The sequence below is a fragment of the Phymastichus coffea genome, unplaced genomic scaffold, assembly GCF_024137745.1.
Source record: "Phymastichus coffea isolate CEN01 unplaced genomic scaffold, Cenicafe_Pcof_1.1 PCOF00026, whole genome shotgun sequence".
In the NCBI taxonomy this organism is placed as follows: Eukaryota; Metazoa; Arthropoda; class Insecta; order Hymenoptera; family Eulophidae; genus Phymastichus; species Phymastichus coffea.
Genome location: NW_026706837.1, coordinates 3,132,840 through 3,147,632, shown reverse-complemented (window position 1 = coordinate 3,147,632; position 14,793 = coordinate 3,132,840). Strand labels below are relative to the sequence as shown.

At 35.0% G+C, this 14,793-nt stretch overlaps 1 protein-coding gene across 4 annotated transcripts in view; it reads right to left on the bottom strand.

Annotated features, from left to right (window-relative positions):
- The window catches only part of LOC131675578 (RNA-binding protein 1-like), a 304,658-nt gene that overhangs the window by 132,308 nt on the left and 157,557 nt on the right, over positions 1 to 14,793 (bottom strand). For all 4 annotated transcript variants that reach the window (XM_058954608.1, XM_058954609.1, XM_058954611.1 and 1 more), the window contains exon 3: positions 1,523 to 1,615. In XM_058954608.1, the coding sequence (XP_058810591.1) occupies positions 1,523 to 1,615 (93 nt within the window). The remainder of the gene's footprint in view (positions 1 to 1,522; positions 1,616 to 14,793) is intronic.

Sequence of the window (14,793 nt, the reverse complement as noted above, 5' to 3'; positions counted from 1 at the left end):
TGAACTTAAGGGTAGATTTCATCTCCTTAAAGAGTTTTGGGGGTATGAAATATTAAAAAAAAAAGAAACACGTTTTACTTATTTTTCTATTATTTAGAACCTATCAAAATAATATAGAAATCGACGAAGTTTAATTGGGGAAGTGGGTTTCCTTGTTAGTAGAAGCTTTAGTGTTTTCTCACTTCTACTCTTCTTTTTAGCCATCAAGTACCTACATAAAACCAGGATCTTGGCCTTAAAGGTTGCTCAAAATGCTTGCACGCGCTTCGGCATAGGCTACATCCCCTTCATCCCTTTCTAGGATATCGGGTCTTATGTCATTTTTCATAGATTGCTTTTAGGTTGACTCTCTCCCTCCAGTCCTATAGAAACATTCTACTATCTTTTTCTCCTTATTTACAAAACTATTTGCATCCATTACACATTCTACCTTGACATTGTTATTTTTCTATACTTATCGATTCAAGGACACTTTTAAATTTGTTGAAGAACGTTTGGACAATTAAGGGTTGAAAATAATTTATTTTTTAATGATTTTCATCAAATTATAAGAAATATAATTTTCATCTCTACAAATTTACGAAATTTAATCTATGCTTGTGAACAATCTTCAAAGTTTGAAGGGAATTTATTCGAGAATCTAGGTAAGCAATTGGGGATCTATATACTTTCAATCAACAACATAAAATTCCGTATAGGAAACATTGATGTTTATATGTTTAGTTCCCAGAATATATAGACATGTTGCGCTGAATTATTTTCTTCTAAATAATGATTTAGTCTATCGGGCTTACGAAAAATATCGTGCATGTGCTCAATTAAGAAGTAGATGCTTATTGCTAGAACATTTAAAGACGAATCCTTTCCAATCTTTACTCGTTTGGTTTCAGTGGGTATACATGTTTTCTGGATCTTCTGGAAGTCACTGTAATAATTTAATAAGCCATGGATATGTTTAAAAATTCATTTTCGAAACCTTCCTTCACTGTATTTTATATATTTTACATTTTTCAATTTAATTATGAATTCATCAGTTCATTAAAAAAGAAAAAGAGAAGAATTAATATAAAATCATTTTGAAAAAAAAAATATTTTTATACGATTTTTTTTTTTTTCAAAATTTTTTAATATCTGGTCAGTTCAAATTTTGAGAATTATGAATAAGCACATTATATTGCACAAGCTATACAAACAAAAATTTTGAAAAGCTCCTATAAAATTGCATCTAAATTTTATTTTCCGCATAAATAACGAAAATATATTAATTATGAAAAACTGTAATTAATAAAACTGTGAATAATAACTTCAAAATAGCTCGCATTATATTGATAACTGAAAAGTTAATCCATTACTCAATGTAATTGAGACTAATTTTCTATCTTTTTTCAAAAAACAGTTAATATATTAATCAATTGAGTTATCTCAACTATAAATATTAAACTAAGATCTTTTTCAATATATTCAAAAGAGGTGCGCAGTATCTTTTATGAATATGTTGAAATTCATATTAAAAGAATCTCACCTTGAATAGCGCGATGTAGGTCTTCGTCCTCCACCACCACGACGGCTTCTTCCAGAAGACATTTCAACTCTCACTCTTGTGCCACAGCAGCGTCTGTAAAGGAAAAAACAACCAAGTCAAACGAAAAAAATACATTGAAAGAAACAAAAAATACAAATTATTTATTATTTTTTCGTGACTTAGACGAGGTCGTTTCGAAAAATATCGGACCTTTCTTTATATCTCCGCTCTATGATATTTTTGCGGGGTATAAACGTCAACAGTAAAGCCTCAAAAAACCTATCGGTTGCTTGCTAATATCTACCGGACGTATATTTTATGTGCAGCGTGCCTTTGCTTACAAAGCTATTTTCGAGTTCGGTAGATTTTAAGATTTTTAAAATTGATTGCAAAACAACATTAACGGATTTGCATCAAATTTTGCTTGCAATTCGGAAAAATGAGTTCGGAAACTATTCAGATGGTACAGAAAGTCTTTGGGAATAAGTGTATTAGCAAAACATGAATAAAAGAGTGGTATAATTGTTTCAAAGGAGGCCGCACTTCTGTTGATAGTGATTCTCGTTCTGGCCGACCTTCAACGACAAAAACATTGGATAATATTGAGCAGGTGCGATTTACTATTGCATAACATCGTGATATGATTGTGTGAGAACTATAAAAAGACCTTGGAATACCAAAAACTAATTTAGGAAATCTTAACTTCAAATTTGTAACCGAGGAATCTTTTCTCGATAATAATAATAATGGAAGGTTCGGGATGGAGGTCGTCTGAATAAGCAGAACAGTGTAATGAGATAAAATTATTCTTTGTTTAATACATAATTTGATTGCGCCAGGGCTTGGTTCCAGCGGTCTCCGGTTGGCCAGCCTGTAAAAAATGAATAAACTAATTGTAATATAACTCAATAAATATGTGTACGTCTGCATGTATGTTACAAAATACTTCCCAGTTCTAGTTAGTATAATATTTCATTGTCAAAACGACTGTTTCGACCACGGACAGAGCGCTGCCTGTGGGAGAAACAGTTTCTCTTGAATCAGCGAAGTCCTGGTGCACGAGTACTTTGTTGATTCTAGAGCGCTAGCGTGGGCTGGGCAGGAGTGTAGAGCGATCTTGGCATCTCTTTCTCACGACGGGGCGCCGCCACCTGGTGCGCCAGAAACGAGGCAACTGCGGTTTGGTCTATCGGTGTTGCGGATCCTCTCTCTTACAAAACGGAACGCCGCTATGAAGGAGAATAGGTGAGCGGGCAAGCGCTAAGAGTTCGCTAGATCCGGCTCCGGTCGGTGTCGTGAGGGCGCGATGTAGGGCTGATCCTACGGAATTATCTACAGCGATCCCCCAGGAGGTCGTATTCGATGCGCCGAGCTCAGCCAACAATACTCCATTTCATGCACCAAGGCTGAGAGGTGCATTTTGATTCGGAACTGACTCGAAGTCTTTCAATCAGACCTATCTATAGGCACGGATCGAGCGTTCGTTGCGGTGGCGGCAGCGACGATGCTTCCTCTGGTGAGAAAGCCTTGCATGAAACTTCGTAGTGCGCTGCGTTATGCCACTAGGGGGGAGGGGTTCATCGCAAATTTAAAAATAACATATATATTCGAAGTTCATTCAGAAATGGCTTATTGCAGGGAAGAAAAAGCATTGCTCAGAAATCGCTCAGGACAACATAGTAATCATCAATAGCGATGATAGCGTGCTTAATAAGGTTATTACGGAAGCATTCTGGATCGCCAAGACCGAAAAAAGCACGTTAAAGTCGGAGTAATGTTAAGTCAATGTTGATTATTTTTTCGATTAAGAAGGTATTATGGACCACGAATATGCACCAATAGGTCAGACAATCAACAAAGAATACTACGTTTAAATTTTGAAACGTTTGCGTGATGCAGTAAGAAGAAAACGGCCGCACTTTTGGGAAAGTGGTGACTAGCTTCTCCATCACGATAATGCGCCAGCGCATTCATCCAATCTTGTGCAGCAGTTTTTGAGCAAACACAATATCGCATTGCTTCGACAACCTCCATACAGTCCCGACATAGTCCTTTGTGACTTTTGGCTGTTTCCAAAACTAAAAAAACCACTCAAAGAACACCGATTCGATGACAAAACAACGGTTGAAAACAATGCGACGAGTGTACTTACGGCTATCCCTAAAAGTGAGTTCCAGGACTATTTTGAAAAGTGGAAACATCGATGGAACCGTGTTAATCAATCAAGTGGGGATTACTTGGAAGGATGCTACCCACCAGATGATAAAGAATAACGCTAGCACGAAAATATAAAGGTAGGCTCGATACTTTCCGGACAGACCTCGTACACTAGAATTTTTTCAAAGAATATCATGATTTTTTGTTTTTGCTATTGGTCAATTTTGGTAAAAGCAATAAATTCTCAAAAAATATGAAAATTTCTAACGTATTCTTCAGAGATATAGAAGAATATTTTATTATTTGATAATTTTGCTGTAACCGTATATTTTTTGAACAAAAAATTTTGATAACTGATAAAACTTTAATATTTACAATGTTTTTCCTGGACGCAATGCACAAATAGGAAATATTGCTAACAAGCAACTCTTGCAAGATATCCGACTCTAATTTTTATGTAACTATAACATGTCGTAAAACATAAAAAAATTAGAGAAGTTTTTTTTATCGTTTTTAGGGGGTGAAAAAACAAACAAAAAAAAATACCACGGAAAACGAACTTTTCTTAATATCTCTAAAAAAACTGAACATTGATCAAATTCTAAGGCCAAATTGTTTGTTATAAAATGGCAGTTCTATGACAAGTATTTGTACCCTATACGGTTATAACTTCTAATTTTTTTAGGTAGAAATATTCTTTTTTTTTACAATTTTTTGAATACCAGTTTTTTGAAATTGCTTAAATTAAATTAAAATATACATATTTATAAAGAAAACGGTAAATTTTAGTCAAGATCTTTCGGAAAATTTATCAAAAAATCGATGTATGGAGGTTACCAACGTCTATATTACGAGAAACAAAATTTTGAAGTTAATATACTTTCATAGAGTATAAAGAATATTCTGAATAAGTATTATCAATATTCTGCAAAGAGATATTCTGAAAAAAAAACAACGATTGTAGGAATCATCTGGTATTTTTACACTTTAATAAGCCGCTGTTTTCATTTATTTAATTCCTGTTATAACTTCTACTCTTATCAGTATAAGGTTAGTCGAATGAGCCATTTCGACAATTAAAAACATCTATCAGAAGCGTCTGGCGGTAAATGTTTATATTTTAATTGTGTTAATTAGGAGGCTTCTAATATTTGAAAAAAATGAGAATCAATCTAATGAATATAATTAATCTTCTACGAGGCGGAGTCAATAAGTCTTTACAAAATCCAAGAAATGGTGCTCGTCACGCTTAAATTATGATGTTTTTGGCAAGCAATACTACTAACTAGATATCGTACGAAGTTTCAGGTCGATTCATTAAGTCGTTTTTTTGTGAGCGTTGGTTGAACAGAAAGTTATTCGTTTATTTGAAAAATGGAAAAAAACAGAGTTTCGGGCGGTGATAAAACATTTTCATTTGAAAGGCCTTACACCAAAAGAACTCACAGTTGAGTTGAACGGCGTTCATGGCAAGTCTGCTCCTGTGTTGAAGACTGTTTATAACTGGGTAAATGAATTGAAACACGGCCGTACAACAACAAAAGATGAATCTCGTTCAGGACGCCCCGTAGAAGTGAGTACGCCCGAAATGGTCAACAAAATCCATGATATGGTGTTGAGTGATAGAAGATTAAAACTGCGAGAATTAGTTGAGGTCACAGGGGTATCGTAGGAAACAATCATTTCAATTTTGCATGAAAAATTGGGGATGAAACAAAAATATCAGCAAGATGGGTGCCGCGTTTGCTCACTGTCGAAAACAAACGAACCCGCGTGGTCACCTCTGAGGCTCTTTCGGCACGTATACGTCGTAATTCGGATGACTTTTGGCGTCGACTCGTAACTGTAGACGAAACATGGGTACACCACTATACTCCTGAAACCAAAGAACAGTCCAAACAATGGATTACCGCAGGAGAACCAGCCCCAAAGAAGGCAAAGACAGTAAAGTCCGCTGGCAAGATTATGGCCACGGTTTTCTGGGATGCGTATGGAATCATCTACATCGACTACTTTGAAAACGGCCAGACGATCACTGGACAATATTATGCGTCATTATTAGGTCAGCTGAATAAAAAGATCAGAGAAAAACGTCCTCACTTGAACAAAAAAAATGCCTCTTTCTTCAAGACAATGCTCGAATTCACACGTGTGCAGTTTCGATGGCAAAAATTAACGATTTAAAGTTCGAATTAATTGATCATCCACCATATGATTTGGCTCCCAGTGACTTTTTCTTATTTCCCAACCTCAAAAAATGGTTTGCTGGACAACGGTTCACGTCGAATGAAGAAGTCATCGTCGAAACAAATGCCTATTTTAAGGGTTTTCAGAAATCATATTTTTCTGATGGCTTAAAAAACTGGAAAGCCATTTAATAAAATGTATCGACATTCAAGGAGATTATGTTGAAAAATAAAAAAAAATTACATACGCAAAACTTTTTTTCAATCTTTTTGTAAAGACTTATTGACCCCCCTCGTACTAACAGCATTCCAAGTTATCAATATACAAAAAACTCCTGTTATCCATGCAGAATTAGAATTGAAAGCAAATATTGTAAAAATTCTTTTGAATGCTATGGATAACTTTATCGAAATGGAAGCTCTAGAAGGTAATACACTCGAATTTGAAGAATTAAAAAATTATGAAACAATGGCCCTTGAAAATAATATATGGTACAAACAGCCTGCTGATTTTGATAAATGTACCGTGGATGATGAAAAATTTAGTTATAAATACAAAAAGAAAGCAGTATATATTAGAGATCTGTAAAGATGAGACATTTCTGCATTGACACTGTTAAATAAAAGTAAAAAAAAACTATCGTCTGAATAACAATTACATCGTTGGATAAATTAGATTAATAAAGGCGATACGTAAATGGAAAAACTTAATACAATTTCTGAATTGGTACTAAAAAATTTTCAAGATTTTATAAAAACGGGCAATATTATTCATGACATTGATCTTCGCAAACGGGCATTGCAAGCCAAAAATAATATCATTTTTCATGACGTACGATTCAAAATGTAAGGTTATTGGATATATAAATTACTAATAAATGAAATAAATTACCCTGTTTCTTTCTGAAAATGTTACAACATTTTGTAACTTCTTGCGTGAAATTGTATATTTTGTTTTCTTTAGAGTTTAATTTGTATTACAGCTTGAATTTTTTGCATTTCGAGTAAAAAAAATTATTTTTATTGTGATGTCGAGGATAATTTAATGTAAAATAAATTTCTTTTAATTAATGTCAGAATATAAGAACTTCTACTCGCATGTGAAAAAGAATACGGTTGAGTCAGAGCTAAAATTTCATTTGATAAAAATGTTATATCTAGAGTGAACAGAGGACCAAGTCTACACACGTTACGACTGCTCTCCGATCCTGTTCTTTCTCACTCGCATATATTGGGCAGGGCCTGTAGATCTCGCGTACGTGTTCCAATGCGTCAACATGCCGATAAGAGGATAAGGCCATAAAATTATAATCTGTTTTCCGGTTCCAGTTTTTCCACCAGATCCTTTTATTTAAAGATAACTTAAAAATTATCATTGGAAATAAATAAAATAAAAATATCTAAATTATAGAATTTTACTTTCCGTATTAGATTGCAAATAATTATGGTTCTCATAATCCTCTTATCAAATTTCCGTATTAAAGCTTAGAATAACCAGAAAATAAAGAAAACGACAAAAATATTTAAAGTTTTTAATAGATGTATACAATTTTTTTAGATTATGATAGGAAATTAATAGTCGTTTTAGCAATTATTATGCTTTTATTTTCTCTTTCTTGTTTTCTAAATTTATTTTGTAAAGGGGTGGATTAGCTAGTAAAAACGGGGTTCATTTAGAACAAACTCCCACGAGGCAGAGCTAACCGCCGCTCCGTTAAACACGTACGAGTATACGTGTATTGGCCTTTTCGTTTGATACCTTCGTTCCTATGTCTTCTTTCCAACCGAGTTGAACTCACCTTAAGTCACCTGACTTGTGGCACTCGATCTATCTTAGGTGTGTGTGACCTAATGTTTATTCCAACTAATCCCCTAGATGAAATCGGTTTAAAATTTAACCGCTGATAGATCCGTTAAACTAATGGAAAACGAAATAACGCAATACGGCGAATAAAATTAATATCATTTATGACTAGAAAATTACAGTCTTTGATGGGCCGAAAGACTAACGCTCGCGAATAGGATTTACAATGTTTTACAATAATACAGAGAGAGAGAGAGAGAGAATTCAAAACTCTGTCCCAAAAACTAACGCTCGGCGCGAACACACAAACGGTCGCGATAGACAAAATATTCTCGTAAATATTTTGTCACGCAGAAAAAGGGAGGTGCACCCACACTGCGGTGCAATTACGGTGATTAGCCGTAATTGTTTTTTCAGCCAAATTAAAGGTGCTCCAACGGAACCAGCTGCGCTGCCTCTCTCACGAAGAACGGTTGTTGCTCCGTCAAATGCTGCTGCTCGCTTGTTGCTGTTGTGAATCTGCTGTTATTCTAGCACTCGCACGAATCCAAAAACCAGGAAAACTTTTTATGGCAAAACGGCAAAACACAAGAGAAAGTAATTTGGCGGTACTCTAACGCACAACAGCTAAGGATTAACTAAAACATTGAACTTTCGCGCGCCCCATCTCTCTCTTAGACGTTCGCTCTAGCATCGCGAGTGCTACCGAATCACGGTGCAGATTATATTTCAATTCACTCGTTTGAACGACAAATAATTAATATTTCATGGTTAAATGATAAACAACAAATGAATGATAGTATAATAATAATTTTTACAAGTTCGGCAAGATTGCGAGTTCTGCTAATTGTTTTAAAATAATTAATTATTGAATTATTATAGTTTAATATTATTTTCAATTTATTACTATTTCCGTAGTATTAACCTTTTCAGGGGCAGCATATCATATATGATACACCTAAATTTTCTCAGTTTTTTATTCATACCGCGACCGTTTTGAGCTCAATTGCTCTCGAATAAATTTCTATACCATCATTAGTACTTAGGCTTCGTAATGCTTTGATTAAAAATTTATTTATAAACAATCAAAGATGGAAAATTTTCAGTTTTTTCGAATAAATTCGATCTTGGACAGAGTTTTCAAGATAATTATATGAAAATTTGTATAAAAAGGCTTTTAAAGGCGCTGATCACAAATCCGGCATCAGAATTTGAAAAATCAAAATGGCGAACCCAATATGGCGGCTATTTTAAGTTAGAATTGCGGTTTTCTATGTAATTCACTTGGAAACAAGGTGTAAGGGTGTTTTTAGGATCGTTGATTACGGATCAAGTATCAAATTTTTCAAATTCAAATAAGTACACCCTATATGGCGGCTCTATCGGATTTTTCGATTCGCCGATCATATACCTGAGTTCCGAGTTCAGACATTCATAATTTTCTAAACGTTTAACATGTGATTCGTGTTTGAAAAATTGATATAGAATAATCTATTGAACATACATCTATAAGCTGCTACTTTGGATTCACCATCGTGACGTCTGAAATCTTGATGTCAGGTTCATAATCAATGACTCTGATATCCTTTGTCTAAGAAAGTATTCGATCTCTGACAGTGTCTGATTGAGAATTCTATTACTACTTATTTTCATCCAATCTTGTCCTGCTACTTTTTTATTTGAAAAGAGTATTCAACAAATAAAAAATCTCTGAAAAGATCATTATCCTAAATCACTCGAGAATTAAAAAACTATTCTAGAAAATAGTCAGGAATACTTGGAATTGGAACAGCGTAGAATTTCTCATATCAAAGAAAAATTTTTTCAGAGGGTAGAAATTCAATAATTTTAGCAGATCATTGAAATAAGCATTCATGAAATACTTTGAGATTTTATGGAAGTATTAAACAAATGACTTGGAAATGAGAATCATCCAGAAGATTTTACTACAGAGGAGACACATGATATATCTGACGATATACGAGGGTGGTCCGATAAGTACTTAGCCTACAAAAGAAAAACGAAAATTTTGGAAAAGTGGCGTTTTATTTTTCAACATAGTCTCCTTTTAGTTCGATACACTTGGCCCAGCGATGCTCCAACTTCTTTAACCCATCTGAAAAATACGAGTGACTTTTTCAAGTTTGGAAACAAAAAAAAGTCGCACGAGGCTAAATCTGGAGAATACGGTGGATGGGGTAGCGACTCGTAGCCTAATTCGACTAATTTGGCCATGGCGACGGCGGAGGTGTAAGCCAGTGCGTTGCCATGTTTTTTTCATGCACTTTTTTCTTCGCCAAATGGGGCCGTTTTTTCTGCAATTCGACGTCGCATCGGCCCAATAATTCGGCAAAGTACAGCCGTGTGATCGTTTTGCCCCTCTCCAAGTAGTCGATGTAGATCACAACTTGTGAATCCCAGACAACGGTGGCCATCACCTTTCCGGCCGATGGGGCAGTCTTCGCCTTCTTCGGAGCACTTTCTCCGGGTAAAGTCCACTGTTTCGACTGTTCCTTGGTCTTTGGTGTATACCAGTGGATCCATGTTTCGTCAACTGTCACGAAACGACGCAGAAACTCCTTCGGATTGCGCTTAAACAGCGTCAGACATTGCTCTGAAGTTGTCTCACGGTTGCGCTTGTTGTCCGGAGTGAGCAAACGCGGCACCCATCGCGTCGACAGCTTTCTCATACCCAAAATTTCACGCAGGACATGACCCACGCGGTCTTTTGAGATGCCTACGATCTTAGCTATCTCGCGCACCTTCAATCGTTGATCTGCCAATACGAGATCGTGAATTTTTGTCACGATATCCTCCGTGGTAGCCGTTTTCGGAGCACTAGGACGTGACTCATCAAAAATCGACGTGCGACCACGTTGAAACTCGTTAAACCAATTTTTGACGGTCGCCATCGAAGGAGAAGAGTCACCGTACACAGCATCCAAGCGCTTTTTGATTTCGCTGCGCGATTTCCCTTCCAAAAACAAGAATCGAATCACCGACCGATACTGCTCTTTTTCCATTTTTCAAAATTCAACGGATACACTTACTTTCACACGCTCTCAAAAATAAACTACAACTCCGATCTGGCTAAAATCTTGACAGTAACCATCGAGAAGGTTGTACTACGTGATAGAATATTTCTTTTGCGAGAGTGGCGCCATCGGGCGGTGAGGCTAAGTACTTATCGGACCACCCTCGTAGATCCATCATCTTAAATTTCGGAATTTCGATATAAGATTTATAATCGGAGAACCTCTATCTGAGTGAATTACTCAGCAAATCGCAATTTGAAGCTAAAGTAGTCGCCATATTGGGTCCGCCATTTTAAATATAGAAATTCTGATTTCAAATTCATGATGAGCGATCTCGAAAACCTTTATATACACTTTCGAGTTTAGCGTCAAAACTTTCTTACAGTTATTATTACTCTTGATATATATTCATTATTATTTGGTATTACTCTTTTCTGCGCTCAACTGCTAGAGTAACTTATCGTAAGAATAATTAATATGGTTAAATATAGAATATTAGTATCAGTGAAATAGATTTGTCCTCTAGCGGAATGTTGACGTTTTGCCATTTGAGGCTATCAGCTTAGCATACAAGTATAACTCTCATCGATTTTGAATTGGTTTCTTCTTGCCTTCGTTCTCGAACGTGATCTTAAGTGGCGTGGTTCTGCAGCGAATGGATTTCCTATCAAATACCGTGCTCTCTTCTCGTGGCGGTGTGGGTCATCTTTGGACATCTGTTGCAGGTTTTGTGAGATAAAGAAACAAATGGTCCGGTGATGACCATACGGCGGCAAATATAAGTGCACTCCATCTGAATATCCTGTATAAAGCGCAGGCGTCTACAATTCCTTGAAAGAATAAAATAAATAAACAATTCTTATAATTGTTTAAAGAATACATGAGAATTTTATCAAATTTTTGAGCAATCTTGATTTTGTAAAAATTGATCAACAGTAGAAACAAAAAATCTTCTTGAAATCCTTGTAAAAAATTTTAGTATATTTCAACCATGATTCTAAGAATTTTTTTTATCTTTGTAATTTTTTCATAAGCTCATAGCGTTTAAGTAAAAAATTCATGAAGACAACGGAAAATATTATTATGTGCCCGAGACGCCATTTTGGAGGTGAAAACCCCATCTAGAAATCATATATTCATGAAATTTAAACACCTATTCTACCGGTTAGTAATATTCTAACAAATCGGAAACCTTTTGAAAACTCGATTTAAAAGAAAAAGGTCTATAAAAGTCGTTTTTAACTATGCTTTACAACGATAAACAATTTTTTGCAAAAATTTTCGCCGTCATATTGCAATGGGTACGTAACATTAGAGAAAACGTAATGAATAGAGTTTTATTCAAGGTAAAATTATACATGGTCCGAGAGAAAGTATAAATTTTTCATTCCTCAAGAGAAAAAAGAAAATTCTTAATATTATAGAATTTCCGTCATTTAAAAATGTTATAGTGATTTTAAGCACGTAGAAAAATTCTAGCTATCATGATCATAATTGATTATATTTAGAATTCAATAGCATTATTATTTTGGACTCAAAAGAAAAATTTCGGTTTTTTTCTCTTTTAATCCGCCATATTTTTATTTGGAAGTCATCAGAATACAATTTCGACTGCAGAAATCGAAAGTGTGTCAAAAAACAGTAGGATACGCTATTTTCATCCATATTTAACCCGTTTTTCGTATGAAGTTTGGAGGTCAAAGATCTATAAAAAATTATATGCTCTTGGACGTTAATGGGTTAAGATGGTTCTTCGGCTCAAAGACAGGATAATGAGGACCTCACGTGACAGAATACGCTAGTTATGTTTATCTTGATCGTAATAAAATAAATTTTGATGAATCGATTTTGGAGGAACGTCTTATAGTGTTTAGTATCTTATAGCCTTTGTCAAATTTCGATACGCATTTTTATTTATTGAAAAAAATTATAACTTTAAATGTCTTCTTGAATAATTAATAAAATAATTAATAAAGAAAATGAAAATCAAAAAGTGGATAACGTTATTCTAGACTTAGTAAAAGCTTTTCACACAGTTGACCATTAAATCATACTAAAAATATTAGAAAGATATAGGATAAGTTTAGCCAATAATCAGTTTAAAAGCTAGGAGAAATTTCAAAATAATACGAGCTCATATTTGAACAGATAAGAAATAATTTGTGAAATATAAAAACTGTAAAAGTACTTCAACAAGAGTTCTGTTTAGCATACCGTAGGGTACTATAGTTGGGCCTCTGTGATTTACAATTTATGGAATTGATTTACTTTTTTTTATTGCCGGATAACATAACAACATCTTATACAGATGATACGATAACATTGAATTTTTACTTTATTTACAAATAAATTTTCGACTCCAAATTGGGAAAGAGCGGAAAATTTTACATCGTTTTTTTTTTTTTTTTTTTTGAAGTCATCGTTTTTACGAACTCTATATCGTTCATAAAATTTCTTATATTTGGGCCAATAAAAATGCCTTCTAATACAATGTCATCACTGAGCTTTACGGATGTTGATCTAATATATTTACAGTATTCACTTCCAGAATCAATGAACAATCAGGTTTCTTACTATTTAGATTTTAAAAGTACAAGTCTTTTCATGTCTTTCAAAAAAAAATTCATGTCCATAACTTCATTAATCTCCGAGAAATCGAATTTAAAAAAAGTTTCATAATTGTAAATAACAAGAAGAAACCCAGACTCTTTTATGACATTTTTATTTTTGAATATGTTATGAATGGCATAGTTAGTTTGACGTTATCTCTTCCAGTTTTTGTTTGGACGTAGGTGGGTTAAGACAATAATTCAATATTATTACGATATGAAATACGTATATGAGATTCGGAAGAAGACTCCACTGAGTATTATGTCGTTATTTTAGATTCTGATAAAAATATTAGGATTTGTTAATGTATTCGTTAGTTTATGTTATTTGAGAATGGTGTTTATGATGATTGTCTTAAGGAGATTGTTGATAAATTTACTTGGATGGTTTTGTAGTATGGTGGTTTATTTTACGTAAAAATTTTAAACGCTTTCTTTAACTATTGGAACCTGTAAGCTGTTCTGAATGATTTCATTTGGGGCGAACAATGGAACCCATACGATTTTCCGTAGAACTTTCGATTGAAATCCTTCTAGGATTTCAATATTCGAGCTTAAAGCAGCACCTTATAGTGGAATGACATAAGTCCGAACTAGTTTGAGTACAGCTTTGTATAATAATAATTTGTTTTCAGTTGATAGCTGGTGATCCTGACATAATTCGCGACGCATGTGTACGAGTATCTGTATAACAGTGAAATAATAAGTGAACGATGCAGATCATCGGCAATGAGTCCCGAACAGCAGTTTCCGAAGCTGAAGTCTTTTACGTAGGATTACCCTTCATTGCTTCGTACTCGTATTTGCGGTTCAACATGGACCAACAAAATTTTCAAGCCGCCATAATCACAAGAAAAAAGACAAGTTTTGAACACGCTGTAAGTTCTCTTGATACAAAATACACTCATAAGGTCAAGGATGACATTCTGAACCATCCGGCAGAGCAACCATACACGGTGCTGAAATGCTGGCTCATTGGTAGGCTCGACAAGTCGCAGAAAAAAATATGACGCAATTCTCGGAGACCAAGGTCATCAGTAAACGAAAATCCAACTCTTCGGCATTTCTCTGATACCTTGCCGACCTCGCGAGCGACGCTGTGAGTGAGTTGCTCGTACAAACTTTATGACTGCGACCCTTGCCTCTGTCAATGCAGGTGGCTGTGGCGACCAAGAAGGAAACTGCAATAGACAAGGTATCGATACTAGCAGACATCATTTTTGAGTCCACAAAGCAGCAGTAAGTGTCGGAGTTGAGCACCGATTCCGTGAAAGTAAACCTTACGTTGAAGTTCTCTCAAATAAATTTGCTTTTTCAAAACGAGCTGACTTCGTTTCGCTAGAAAGTGAATACCATTTGCATCGCGCATAGTCAAAGTGACCAGTAGCACGGCGGTTCAAGAAGCCTTTCACGCTTTCATTCGCTGAAGATTCGCAGCCGTACGATACTACCACACGTCCGATACCAAGGCAAAAAATTA